The 14840-nt window shown below is 46.1% G+C and overlaps 2 protein-coding genes across 2 annotated transcripts in view; one reads left to right on the forward strand and one right to left on the reverse strand.

Annotated features, from left to right (window-relative positions):
* ubtd2 (ubiquitin domain containing 2) overlaps positions 1-14840 on the reverse strand; it is a 393205-nt gene that overhangs the window by 130696 nt on the left and 247669 nt on the right. The gene's annotated exons all lie outside the window — the stretch shown is intronic.
* LOC310870246 (actin-binding LIM protein 3-like) overlaps positions 1-14840 on the forward strand; it is an 81967-nt gene that overhangs the window by 32184 nt on the left and 34943 nt on the right. Inside the window, exons 5-9 of the mRNA XM_083781395.1 lie at positions 2214-2340; positions 3224-3317; positions 3786-3873; positions 13816-13874; positions 14287-14361. Coding sequence (XP_083637521.1) covers positions 2214-2340; positions 3224-3317; positions 3786-3873; positions 13816-13874; positions 14287-14361 — 443 coding nt within the window. The remainder of the gene's footprint in view (positions 1-2213; positions 2341-3223; positions 3318-3785; positions 3874-13815; positions 13875-14286; positions 14362-14840) is intronic.

Consider the following 14840-nt stretch of genomic DNA (forward strand, 5'->3'; position numbering starts at 1 on the left):
CACTCAATACATCCAATGCCAACATCAATTTAGTTCGTTCTTTGCCACCCTGACATCCATAAGAAAACGAGGGACAAAGTCTACTGGAACACACACCTGACTCGCATATCATGCGGTAATGGGCTCATTTATGAGAAGTCGTCCATTCTGTGCACCCTAGTTCCCCATTCTGTTTCTGATGAATGGGCATGGCAAACCTCTAGACATAATCCATACCTAATACAACAGATGATACTTTATATAACGTTACCTCATCTTAAGTGTACGCTAGAAACACACATTATTGATGATTGCCTCTCAGTCCAATACTTTCGTTTTATTAGTGGTCTTCATCGATTTTATTTGACTGGCAGTGGCAGCTGTTATGCGAGTCGGCCCGGATCAATTCCCTTTGCAAATTGCTGGGTCTATCTATAGTGGATATGGAAATGCTGTGTGTATGTGTGTGTGCAAATTACCGGATATAGTAGGCAGGCTTTGGAACCGAAACCAAAGAAACCTGGAGATCATTTTCCAGGTTGGAGCTGCATTCTCATTCATTCATATTGCTTTGATTTTGGAACAACACAGCTAGTTGTATACATTTTTCTTCTATTCTGAGGTGATATTGCTATTAAATCCAACGCAATATTTCTTGTTTTGCCTCCAGTTGACGCTGTGATGTAAATTATGTAATCAGTGATGTTGGTGCAAAATGGGCCCCATAAAGAAGAGGGCACCATTAGACAAAGAAACATGCTGATCAATTAACCATGCACTGCTGTCAAATTCAATACAGAAATAAAGACAACTTTAACCTTGAATACGCATGCACGCACGCATGCACGCACCCACACACGCGGTCACATAACTTGCTGATAAATGATGCAGGTGGGGAAATGTTGTACACTATGCAAAGTTTGTAGCACAGACACTTGTTTGCCTGCAGGCAGACTGGTGACCTGACACTGAAACACTGTTTACCTGCTGAGAACTGCTTCACTTAACCACATGCTCAGCACACGCACGCACAGGCACATACTGTACGCCCGATAACCACTCACACACTACAAATACACATGCACGTGTGCATATTGTACACGCAAAGGAGTTAGGACAGACTTTGATTGCAATAGAGGAACAGAAGTCACAACTCCTCCTTGCTGTTTGCCCTGCTGGGATTTATCACAGCAACTAATACAGATTTGTTGTGACCTTCATCCAATTCCCCCCTAAGCTGTCTACCTCTCAGCTTTCCTACTGTCTGTCTCTCCTACATAGTCTCCCTCTCAACCATCCAACTGTATACAGTAGGTCTCTCCTTCACTGTCTCCATCTCAGGCATGCTACTGTCTGTCTCTCCTACACTGTCTGTCTCTCAACCATCATATGTCTCTCCTAGACTGTCTCCCTCTCAGCTTTCCTACTGTCTGTCTCTCCTACATAGTCTCCCTCTCAACCATCCAACTGTATACAGTATAGGTCTCTCCTTCACTAGCCTCGATAGCCAGGCTTTCATTTCGTCTGCGCGAAAGATGAAAGCCTGGAAAAAGCCGTGGGCTGAACAAGTCTAAAAGTGGGAGTCAACCCTTCCGGGTGGGCGTCGCTCTAAATGATGTGACGTAGCACTGCACTAGGGGGGAGAGGAGGGGCCGGGGGTGACGGACAGATCGATGAGATCCAATCAGGGTGCGCGCATTTCTGAGGCGCGACCCGCCCCTCTAGACGAGAAATGTCTCGCTCTGGGTCAGGCTACTCCTTCACTGTCTCCATCTCAGGCATGCTACTGTCTGTCTCTCCTACACTGTCTCCCTCGACGTCTCCTACTGTCTGTCTCAAATTAAGAACAATACACAAAGGGCAGTGGAATAAATAAATAAATAAATAAAAGCATTGCAAATGATGAAGTCATTTCATGCTGGCTGGCTTATATACTTCCCTCTTGTACTGTAATTCCCACGTTCCAGGGCCAGGTGTGTCTCTAGGGTATTCTATCCTTTCAGAAGGAAAGTGAGGCAGAGTGGAGCGGTGAGAGGAGAGGGGAAAAGTGGGCCACTGTATAGGAGAAAGAGAAAGGAAGGAGAGAGGGAGAGGGGACAAGGGCCTTATGCAGTATTCTTTTATTTTCAGCTTCCTGCTTCTCATGCTTTCTCTTCCCTCGCTCTTCTCCCATCCTTCTAACACTTGCACACCTGCTGCTTGCCCTTCTTCCTCTTCTCTTCTTCACTCTTCAGACTGTTCGGGTTGCGGAGCGGAGATTAAACAGGGTCAGTCTCTCCTGGCTCTGGAGAGACAGTGGCACGTCAGCTGTTTCAAATGCCACACCTGCAGCTGCACCCTCACTGGGGAATACATCAGCAAGTAGGTGCATGCCCTATAGGCCATGTGCTGTGCATCAGTGTACGTGTACTGAATGTTATCACGCTGCAAAAATGACCATGACTCTTCTCTTCTCTTCTCTTCTCTTCTCTTCTCTTCTCTTCTCTTCTCTTCTCTTCTCTTCTCTTCTCTTCTCTTCTCTTCTCTTCTCTTCTCTTCTCTTCTCATGTAATGTAATCTAGACATATGGACTAAACTTAATGTTTGCTAATCTTGACATACTGTATGACAACTACTTAAGCCATATTTGTTCACCCCATAATATAGGAATGCTATAGGGTTCAAGTGGTTAAAAAAGTTACACAATAGCTGTAACCTGATGCCTGCTATGGTAATGTTACACAGTAATACACACCATTGAGACTTTAGTTTATACGGAGCAGTAGACTTTTACTGATGTAAACTTATTTACAGTACAGTGAGTGCACATTTGTTCTGTTCTGTTGTTTCTGCCATAACAGAGGGGGGTCCTTGAGGGAGTTCCAGGGGGTCCCCAGCTAAATCATTGTTTGGAACCAAATGGACCCTTATGGGTCTGTAACTCTGAGAGTGTACAAATGGAACCAAATGGACCCGTTACTCTCAGAGTTAAATTAACATTGATTTTACAATATAAATTGGGGTCCCAGAGATATAAATGCCATTAAATGGGGGTCTGTGTATAGACTAATATGCATGTGGATCCTTGAAATGAAACGGGTTGAGAATCACTGCTAGAGCCGTAGAAATCTTCTCTTATGGGGGTCCCTGGCATATCTCTTCAAATAGGGGGCCGCGGGCTAATTAGTATCAATTTTGGGGTCCTTGACATGAAAAAGTTTGGGAACCATTGGTGTAGACCTGATGCACAGTGTCTCCTTGTCAGGGATGGAGTACCGTACTGCGAGGCTGACTACCATGCCCAGTTTGGCATCAGATGTGTAACCTGTAACAGGTACATCAGCGGGAGGGTACTGGAGGTGAGCACATTGCAGTGTGTGTGTGTGGTGTGTATGCTTGCATGTGATATACTGTGTGTGAGAGAGAAATCCTTTAGTTCACAAGGATGGGAAGATGCAGAAAATCCCGGAAAGTGAGGAGATTTAGCTGGGAGAGAGAGATAAATGGTTTCCATGTTTTGTGTATTGGCATCCATAAAAAACTGTGAAGAGCGCAGCTGGTCCTCCTCACTAGATTGGAACTATTTCCTCCTCTCTTTTCATTTGTTCTCTTCTCTGAGGACCCTATCTCGTCTCCCCTCCTGCCTCCTCTTGTCCTATCCTTTAGGCTATAACCATGCCTTGTTTCTCTTCTCTTCTCTTCTCTTCTCTTCTCTTCTCTTCTCTTCTCTTCTCTTCTCTTCTCTTCTCTTCTCTTCTCTTCTCTTCTCTTCTCTTCTCTTCTCTTCTCTTCTCTTCTCTTCTCTTCTCTTCCCCACTCTCTTTCAGGCAGGAGGTAAGCACTACCACCCTACCTGTGCCAGGTGTGCCCGCTGTCACATGACGTTCCTGGAAGGAGAGGAGATGTATCTAACAGGTGAGAAGGTCCTCAAAGGTACACAAACACACCTAGACATGCCAGGGCAGAGAGAACACAGAAACATCTCTCCCCTCCCCTGTACATTCACATGAGCGAAGCCTGTGCAGCTCAACATCAGCTACAGTAGGTGATAGACACATTGCTTTATCTGATTGTGGCGGGCTATCGCCCTGTTTACTGCCCAATCTCATTCTGCTATCTAGCTGCTCTGTTATGCAGTGCTGTGAGCTTTGCTATATCCACCTTTCCTCCTGAGAACCAGCAATTATTTTCTTTGCACTGTAGAGGACCTCACTTTTTGCTGATTTTCTCTAATGCTATACATTATGACTCTGTGGAGTCCTGGCATTCCTTACTGAGGACAACTGTAGCTTAAAGTGATATATATTGTGTGTGTGTGTGTGTGTGTGTGTGTGTGTGTGTGTGTGTGTGTGTGTGTGTGTGTGTGTGTGTGTGTGTGTGTGTGTGTGTGTGTGTGTGTGTGTGTGTGTGTGTGTGTGTGGGGGGGGGGGGGGGGGGTTGGCCAAATTGTGCACTGTAGCCAGGACTGACAACTGTAGCTTTAAAGTGATATATTGTGTGTGGTGGTTTGGACAAAATGTGCACTGTACTACTGTAGCCATTTGCCAAGACAAAAATATAGCAAGACTTGCCATTTTTTAAAGTAAGCGGACGCCTTTAGAGCCTGGAAGCAGGTTAAAGTCATGTTATTTCCAATTTGAAGAGTGAACACAGCTTATCCATGGTCACTGAACTAAATATTGGACCAATATTTTCATACAAAAGCGAGACAAATCAGGAGAGAATTTACTTAATTATCGAATTTTCTCTGTCCCCGAAACATACTCTCGCGGGAGCTACCACCAGTAAACACAGGACGTTTGTGAGATTTGCCGCCAGACGCCGACACCCACTTAGGAGACCATTTTCTAAGATTTGTGTACCGACGCTCGTTTTCCTTGACTTACTCTGAGAATTGATTCAGATTGAACCTTCATCCCACATAGACAATCCTTTGTATTCATCAAGGCCACCGTATGTACAGCAACAGCAGTGCGTGTGCACGTGCATGCATGCGCGTACGGTGGGTGACAGGGAGAAAGAGAGAGGATATGGTAACCTGATAAATGAGTTCTTGTAACAAAGTGCTGTTATATAGCGTATTGATCTCACTCAACTCAATTTAATGGCATTCTCTCACACAAGGCCACACACACACACACGCACGCACACACACACAGGCACACGCACACACGTGTAAACGCACACGCACACACATAACATAACCTCACACACGCTTGCCTGCTTCCATTTGATGTTGCCTTGATGCAGCCTGTGCACTACAATGCTAGGAGTCAATTACCTGTCAGTGTGTTTCCATGCGGCAGCTCCTTGTTCCACAGTGACAAACCAGCACTCATCTGATTCTCAGCCTCCGTCCAGGTGTACAGATTCACCCATTAAAACCTGCGTGAGGCCGAGTTCTACAAATGCCTTTTAAATCAGTAGTTCGCACACTTTCAAGATTTCTCTCGCTCTAAAAAAAAGAAGCTAATGTACACAGTTCGCAGCGCACAGGGGTTACAGCTCAAACCAGTGATCCTCACCTTGTGTAATTTCAAAGAACCCCCAGGTTCGTTTGATATGCATTCTGCCACAGATCCCCATTTCATCTGTGGGACCTCAATCTACACTGTCTGTAAAACTATCAATCATTTAGCCGGGGACACCCTGGACAGTCTGGGTCCCCAGACTCCACATTGAGGGACAGTTTTTTAATAGGGAAACGGTGTTGTGTGATGTTTTGGGAGCCAGGAGCATTTACAATGCAGGCAGTGTGACCCATGTGGCTTGTGTGATGAGGGATGTTGAATTATTAATACTGTAATATGGGATGTAACAATTAATCCAACCAATCGATTTAAATGATTATAAAAATATATATATATTTAAATAAAATAATGCTACTGTACATCTCGTATGTCTAAAAAAAAAGGAAACATTTAGAAAAACACCTTTTCAAAAGGGGGTGCGCGGCTATACATATCCGTCTCTGTCGGAAGGTAACTTCACAAAATAGCTGATCTACAAGCCCACCACGATGCGTTGTGAGCTTGTAGATCAGCTATTTTCCAGGATTCACATAAAAAAAACATCAAAAGTATAGCAGATCGACAGGCTCAAGACAGGCCGCTTTACACCGCGTTTCCAGCTTGTAGATCTACTTTTGATGGTTTAGTGTGCCGCGGTGTTAAGTATGGCGTTAATTTACGAGAAAAAAACCCCACCAAGCGTGGAGATAAGACGCGTCTGCCCGACAGCAACAAAGAATGTTCGGTAGGGGTCCTTCAAAGGAAAATGTGTGACATGATGTAAGTGTTTGTTAACATGGAGCTATACAGTACATGTATGTAGCCTATGTTAACCTATATGTTGTACAGTAACCTATATGTTATACAGTACATGTATGTAGCCTATGTTAACCTATATGTTATACAGTAACCTATATGTTATACAGTAACCTATATGTTATACAGTAACCTATATGTTATACAGTAACCTATATGTTATACAGTAACCTATATGCTATACAGTAACCTATATGCTATACAGTACATGTATGTAGCCTATGTTAACCCCTATGGGTAGTTAACATGGAGCTATACAGTACATGTATGTAGCCTATATGTTAACCTATATGTTATACAGTAACCTATATGTTATACAGTAACCTATATGTTATACAGTAACCTATATGCTATACAGTACATGTATGTAGCCTATATGTTAACCTATATGTTATACAGTAACCTATATGTTATACAGTAACCTATATGCTATACAGTACATGTATGTAGCAGCCTATGTTAACCTATATGTTGCTGCGCTAGCTGCTCTCGTATTGACATGCAGGAGGTGCTCCCCCTCTTGAAAGCCACCAGTAAAACTCTGCATTTGCATATTGTACCTGAGTGTGTGTGTGTGTGTGTGTGTGTGTGTGTGTGTGTGTGTGTGTGTGTGTGTGTGTGTGTGTGTGTGTGTGTGTGTGTGTGTGTGTGTGTGTGTGTGTGTGTGTGTGTGTGTGTGTGTGTGTGTGTGTGTGTGTGTGTGTGTGTGTGCGTGCGCGTTGTTAGCTCCAAAGAACCGCCCCAAGGTTACATTCAGTCCTTTAGATGGGTTAAGACATGTAGGAGGGCTGAGCGATCACCCCCCAGAGACTCATCCAAATTGACACACACACACACACACACACACACACACACACACACACACACACACACACACACACACACAATCATGTACCCCACACCACTTCTCATTCCAGACATGCATCCATAGGATTGATTGCAAGCGAGTGAGTGTGTGTATGTATGTGCGTGTTGAGTGGTAGTGGTGGAAAGGTCTATTATGAACTATGTGTGCGTGTGTGTGTGTGTGTGTGTGTGTGTGTGTGTGTGTGTGCACGCGCGTGTGCGTGTGTGCGTGTGTGCGTGCGTGCATGTCTAAAAAATGTCTACAAAAATTAAAAAAAATGGATGGATGGTTGATGGATGCATGGCTGAACAGTTTTACAGTCTATCCATGTATAGTTAAAGTAAGTCAAACTATTTTCCATTTAAAGGGGTCATCAAATTATTGGCTCAGGAATGCGACAAAAAATATAGAATGTCCATTAATTCAAGTCTCTACGCATGTGTGTAATTGATACGATCCCTTTAATGGTTAATACTGGTTAACCACTTGAGCGCTAACAATCCCCGCAAATGTGATATGATATCATTTCATTAAAACACAATCCCCACCACCTGGAAACAGTGCCTTCGACTCCGAGCTCTTGCCCCGTCAATCAGTTTGATTGATGGGGCAAGATTGATCCAGAGTTCCTCGACGGGGAGGAACATCCACCTCAGTCAACGATCACAGCACCTGAGCCCACGATACTGCATGGGGTGGCTCTCTGCTTCTGATCATTCTGCTTTCATTCCAAACGCAGAGCTGTCGCTCCACTCTCACATGGGCAGAGAGGGAGGGAGGCCATCCTGTGATGTCAGAGAGACAGACAGGCACCAAGGAAGCAGGAGAGGCAGACAGCCTGGTGTCAGAGAGACACCAGGAGAGGCAGACAGCCTGGTGTCAGAGAGACAGACAGGAGAGGGAGACAGCCTGGTGTCAGAGAGACAGACAGGAGAGACAGACAGCCTGGTGTCAGAGAGACAGACAGGAGAGACAGACAGCCTGGTGTCAGAGAGACAGACAGGAGAGGGAGACAGCCTGGTGTCAGAGAGACAGACAGGAGAGACAGACAGCCTGGTGTCAGAGAGACACCAGGAGAGACAGACAGCCTGGTGTCAGAGAGACACCAGGAGAGACAGACAGCCTGGTGTCAGAGAGACACCAGGAGAGACAGACAGCCTGGTGTCAGAGAGACAGACAGGAGAGACAGACAGCCTGGTGTCAGAGAGACACCAGGAGAGACAGACAGCCTGGTGTCAGAGAGACACCAGGAGAGGGAGACAGCCTGGTGTCAGAGAGACACCAGGAGAGACAGACAGCCTGGTGTCAGAGAGACACCAGGAGAGACAGACAGCCTGGTGTCAGAGAGACACCAGGAGAGACAGACAGCCTGGTGTCAGAGAGACACCAGGAGAGGGAGACAGCCTGGTGTCAGAGAGACACCAGGAGAGACAGACAGCCTGGTGTCAGAGAGACACCAGGAGAGACAGACAGCCTGGTGTCAGAGAGACACCAGGAGAGACAGACAGCCTGGTGTCAGAGAGACACCAGGAGAGACAGACAGCCTGGTGTCAGAGAGACACCAGGAGAGACAGACAGCCTGGTGTCAGAGAGACAGACAGGAGAGACAGACAGCCTGGTGTCAGAGAGACAGACAGGAGAGACAGACAGCCTGGTGTCAGAGAGACACCAGGAGAGACAGACAGCCTGGTGTCAGAGAGACAGACAGGAGAGACAGACAGCCTGGTGTCAGAGAGACACCAGGAGAGACAGACAGCCTGGTGTCAGAGAGACACCAGGAGAGACAGACAGCCTGGTGTCAGAGAGACACCAGGAGAGGGAGACAGCCTGGTGTCAGAGAGACACCAGGAGAGACAGACAGCCTGGTGTCAGAGAGACACCAGGAGAGACAGACAGCCTGGTGTCAGAGAGACACCAGGAGAGGGAGACAGCCTGGTGTCAGAGAGACACCAGGAGAGACAGACAGCCTGGTGTCAGAGAGACACCAGGAGAGACAGACAGCCTGGTGTCAGAGAGACACCAGGAGAGACAGACAGCCTGGTGTCAGAGAGACACCAGGAGAGACAGACAGCCTGGTGTCAGAGAGACACCAGGAGAGGGAGACAGCCTGGTGTCAGAGAGACACCAGGAGAGACAGACAGCCTGGTGTCAGAGAGACACCAGGAGAGACAGACAGCCTGGTGTCAGAGAGACACCAGGAGAGACAGACAGCCTGGTGTCAGAGAGACAGACAGGAGAGACAGACAGCCTGGTGTCAGAGAGACACCAGGAGAGACAGACAGCCTGGTGTCAGAGATACACCAGGAGAGACAGACAGCCTGGTGTCAGAGAGACACCAGGAGAGACAGACAGCCTGGTGTCAGAGAGACACCAGGAGAGGGAGACAGCCTGGTGTCAGAGAGACACCAGGAGAGACAGACAGCCTGGTGTCAGAGAGACACCAGGAGAGACAGACAGCCTGGTGTCAGAGAGACACCAGGAGAGTGAGACAGTGAAAGCGAGGAGAGAGTGCACAACGTGGGCTTGTAGACAGTTGTGGGAAGTAACTGTACCCAAGTACTGTACTTAAGTACACAATTTTGAGGTATTTGTACTTTACTTAAGTGTTTCCAATACTTTTAATAACAAACAAATATTGTACTTTTACTCCACTACAATTATTTGAAAACCTTTGTTGCGACCACAGGTCGCATTTACTATGAAAACGTCCATTTCCCGTCAGTCAGTCACTTATTATCCCCATAGATGGTCTCGAGACATCACGTGACATCATCAGGGATGGAGGTCCCTGATATAAATGCGACCTGCTGTCGCAATTAAGCCCATATATGGACATCCCTGATGTCATCAATATCGGCCAGCAACTCTACATCTGACCTCAAACCTCAAACCCTTAGATCTCCATATATGGATATATGTCAGAACTTGTTCTCACATTCCATATGTTGATCCTTCCCCATCCATCCTTCCTCTTCGATATCTCTGAATTGTGTTTATTTAATAGCCTAACAATAATAAGAGATACCTAAATGTATACATTTAAAAAAAAAAATTACTGGCCATGATGGCGGTCAGTATGTACAGGCTAATTGAAATTCTAGTCGGCCAATGGCGGGTAAATACCGAACCTCTCATGTGTCTGTCTCCCTTTACTGTACCACCTTCCTCTACGGCTGTCTGTCTCTCCTGCAGTATAGAGGGTATGCGCGTGACGTCATCATCATACCCGCAAGTTATGCGGGAACGCCTACTGAGTGGCACAGACCTACTTTTCTGGCCTTGACAGCTCATACATCCAAACACAAAAGTCCCATCTGATTGCATTAAATGACGTTAAACGACATGCATGCAGAAAGCATGCAGTTTGCGCGCACCGCTGGTGTGATTGTTGACTGAGGCTACAAAGTACGGTATACCACGAGCAATTTAAGCAGATGCCACTGTCACAAAGCGGTACCACTGACTGCCTTCACACCTGCGTAGATTAGCGGGGGCCGGGGGGGGGGGGGATTTGTGCATATGTTTGTCTTGTATTATAACGGTTCTGCACAAAGCCAATAAAATACTAAAGGTCTTTGTAAATAAGGCAGAGGTGGCTTTTGTAGCAGTAGTTAAGTTCTCTCCATCTGGCACAGCGAGGGAGTCGGGCCCCACAGGCTGTATTATCAGCCAACGCAGGGCGGGGGATTGTGGGTGGGATGAATCACCATGCATGGTTTGTGTCTGGAGTATTGATTTTGTGTGTGTTATGTGCTAGTGTGCACGCACGCTCGTGCGTCAGGGTTGGTTGTTAGCATGTGCAGTGTGAACGCACTCCTAATACCCCTGCATTATATTGACATGATGAGACACAGTGAGCATTGTTATGGGTATGTGCGACTGAATGTCCATGTGTGTCTGCATGTGTGTGTGTGTGTGTGTGTGTGTGTGTGTGTGTGTGTGTGTGTGTGTGTGTGTGTGTGTGTGTGTGTGTGTGTGTCTGCATGCATTTGTGTCTGCGCGCATGTGTGTGTGTGCGTGCGTGCGCATGTGCGTGTGTTCAGGTCAGATTTATAGCGGTGATAGCATCATGATAAGCTGCGTTCACATGGGCAGATGCAAAGATACAGTCTACCATTCAATTGTCAATTGAAGCCAGCCACATGAAAATGCAAAGATGCATCCGACATTTGTAGCTGCTGCAAATTGAAGCTGAGCTGGGTTCAACTTCCAGATGCAAAGCTAGAAATCTACAACTGCATTTTTTTGGCGACCAAAGGTCACATTTACTATGAAAACGTGCAATTCCCGTCGGTGTATCACTCAAAATCCCCATACATGGGAAAGCCCCCATATATGGTGCCCAGGTCTGATCTGATGTCACAGTAAATGCGATCTGCTGTCTGACCTCAAACCCTTAGATCTCCATATATGGATATATGTCGGAACCTGTTCTGACATTCCATATGTTGATCCTTACCCCATCCGTCCTTCCTCTTCGATGTCTCCCTTTGGATACCGGAGAAATCGCCAGTTTACCAAGTCGCCACGGCGAAATGTCCTCATAAATGTCTTCATCGTTATGCTAACATGCTGCCTTCATCAGTGTAGTATATGTCAAACTCACAGATGTTATAGTTCATTTCCAATGTGATCAAATTATGTTGTGCAATGAAATGGTCAGCTAGATGATAAAAAGGTGAGTATGTGAATACCAATGATAAGTAGGCCTACTGTACCATTTCAGGAATTGTTTACCAATGAATTACATTGTTTCGATACCATGGAGTTTAACATTTTGGCATTCCTACTTTCTCTAGTGTTAACTCTAAACAACTATCCTCTCTCTCTCAATTCAATGCAGTTTAAATGAAGGTGAAGTAAAACAAAAATGCACTAAATTGCGGCGAGTTGGTAAACTGGCGAGTTCTCCGGATACCCTCCCTTTTGACTGATACCTGTCCATTCAAACTGTAGACGGGCCTGCCCCAAAGTTAGTGCAGCCGTGCCCGGCAGCCGGCGAAAACTAGAGTTCTCAACAGAAACAAAATAATGTTCGACCTTCATGAAACCCTGTACACTCAAGAGAATGTCCCCACTACCCCCCCTAGATCTCCATATATGGACATAACATATGTAGATCTGACCTTATCAAACCCTGTACACTCAAGACATGCTCCTCATATGGCCAGTACAGAATTAATTCCATGTTGATCTGACCCCCCATGCCAAAGCGCCAGCGCTCGCCCAGCAGTCTGCCGTCAACGAGGCGGATGCGCGCACAGCGACCTTGCCCTTTGCAGTGAGCAACAGATATACAAAGCGACATCTTTGCATATACTGTATGCCTCGTGTGAACGCAACATTAGGCTTACTCTGCCCTCGAGGCATCACAAAATTATACTGAATTGGCCTAGTATAATATATATATGTGCGTGCGTGCGTGCGTGCGTTGCGTGCGTGTGTGCGTTGCGTTGCGTGCGTGCATGTTTGCTAGTGGAGCGGATGTATTAGTGGCATTATCATTATCAACTGTCTACAGTATGCATATATTAACGTCCTGCAGTGCTTTATTGCTACCAGCTAAATGTAATAGCTTTTACGGTCCTGCCTGAATGTTGCTCTGGTCTTTGTCCGTCTGTCTTTGGCACCCCTCTCTCTCTCTCTCTCTCTCTCTCTCTTATAGGCCCACTGTATATCTTTCTTTCTCTGTCTTATCCTGTCTTTGCTTCGTTCCCCACCCGCCCTCTGTTCTTTCTCCATCTCTCTTTTTCACTCTGTTTTCTCCTTGTCCTTCCTTCATTTGTCATCTCTCCCTTACTCTCTCTCTCTCTCTTTCTCTCTCATTCTATCTATATCTCTGCTCTCTCTGTCCATCTGTCCATATTGCTCTGTCATCTCTCCGTCCTGCTGTCAGTGTCTACCTCTCTTATCTGTCTGCCCGTCCCTGTCATTCTCTCTCTGTCCTTCTTCCCCTCTCTCTCTCTCTCTCTCTCTCTCTCTCTCTCTCTCTCTCTCATGCTATCTCTGTCCTTCTCAGTGTAGGGAGGAGAGAAATACAACCCATGTCATTACATGTAACATACTGCCTCTCGACAGACTGGTGTGCGTGCGTGCGTACGTGCGTGCGTGCAGACGTGCATGTGTGCATGCATGCGGACATGCATGCATGCGCGTGTGAAAAAGAGAGAGATGGGCACATGATGGATATAGCTCTAGCTGAGAAATGCTGATCTATCCTTCATGTTCGTATCCTATAAAACTTTATGGACCTCCCCTCCCCGCACACACACATTAAACTAACCCACTGGGCTTAGACTGTAGGAATACTGGGTGTGTCCTCTTGCTCCACTTTTTTTAAGAGCCAAACGTCTCTCATGTCCCTTTTGAGGGGCTTATTTTATGATGAGGACTTGAGGTTGATCTGTTATGTTAAAATCTAAGTTTTGGGTATATGGCCTAAGCTGTAATCAATGGAATGAAATCCTTCAAGCGATGACTGATATACCCGATGAACGGTATATAGTAATATAAATGTGTGTGTGTGTGTGTGTGTGTGTGTGTGTGTGTGTGTGTGTGTGTGTGTGTGTGTGTGTGTGTGTGTGTGTGTGTGTGTGTGTGTGTGTGTGTGTGTGTGTGTGTGTGTGTGTGTGTGTGTGTGTGTGTGTGTGTGTGTGTGTGTGTGTGTGTGTGTGTGTGTTGCAGGTTCTGAGGTTTGGCACCCAGTGTGTAAGGAAGCCACACGATTAGAGAGAAAGCTGAGGGTGAGTCTGTCTGCCATCATCTGTTGTTTGGGTTAGATTTGCCCAAACTATAAAAAACAACAGATCTACAAGCTCACAACATGTCGCTTTGCGCTGCATTGCGAGCTTGTAGATCCGTTGTTGTCACAAAAATCACAAATCACAATAATCAAACAATCTTTTGAAATAATTTATATTGTTTTTAAAGGAAACGAGAAAAGGGGGGACATTTATTTGCGACCCATAAAATTGTCCACGACCCAAACATGCGTATCGACCTACTTTTTGGGAAACAGTTCATTAGCTTATATGTTAGGGTTGGTCAGTTTTCATGCTCTGTCTCTCACTTACACTTTGTACTTGCGTGCGTGCGTGTGTGCGTGCGTGCGTCTGCGTGCGCGTGTGTGCGTGCGTGTGTGTGCGTGTCTACCAGTTGAGACGCACATCTGAGACAGCGTCCATCTCACCTCCAGGCTCCAGCCTGGGATCTCCTCACCACCTGGTCTATGTGAGTACATATCCGGTCATATAGTTACTGTACCCCCTCCGTGTCAACTCTCACTGTCGGTCCTGTCAATCAAACCCTAACCAACAGAGATTTGAGCTACCAGCTGTGACCGCCACGCTGGAAAACTATTCCCTCTTCTGTCTTCTTCTCGTCCGTCTGTCTGCTTGTTTGCTTTCTGTATTTTCTGTACAGTTTATGTCTGTTTAGATTCTGTGCCTTGCTGTCCCTCTTGATCTCTCTGTACCTCTATTTATACTGTACATTATGCATCTTCAGCTCCGTCTTTATTTGGTCCCCGAAGGGAAGCATAATAGTACAACATAACATGAAATCACATCTTACGTACGGTACCACACTCAGCAAGGTCTGCATCATCAATAGAACAACAATAATGACTAACCTGCCATACGCGAGTACGTGCTGAACAAAGTACGGGTCCATTTGGTTACAGTTGTACACTCCGAGTTAAGCACCTGAAC

Source organism: Protomyctophum parallelum (assembly GCF_964188405.1).
Source record: "Protomyctophum parallelum genome assembly, chromosome: 1".
NCBI classification, from domain to species: Eukaryota; Metazoa; Chordata; class Actinopteri; order Myctophiformes; family Myctophidae; genus Protomyctophum; species Protomyctophum parallelum.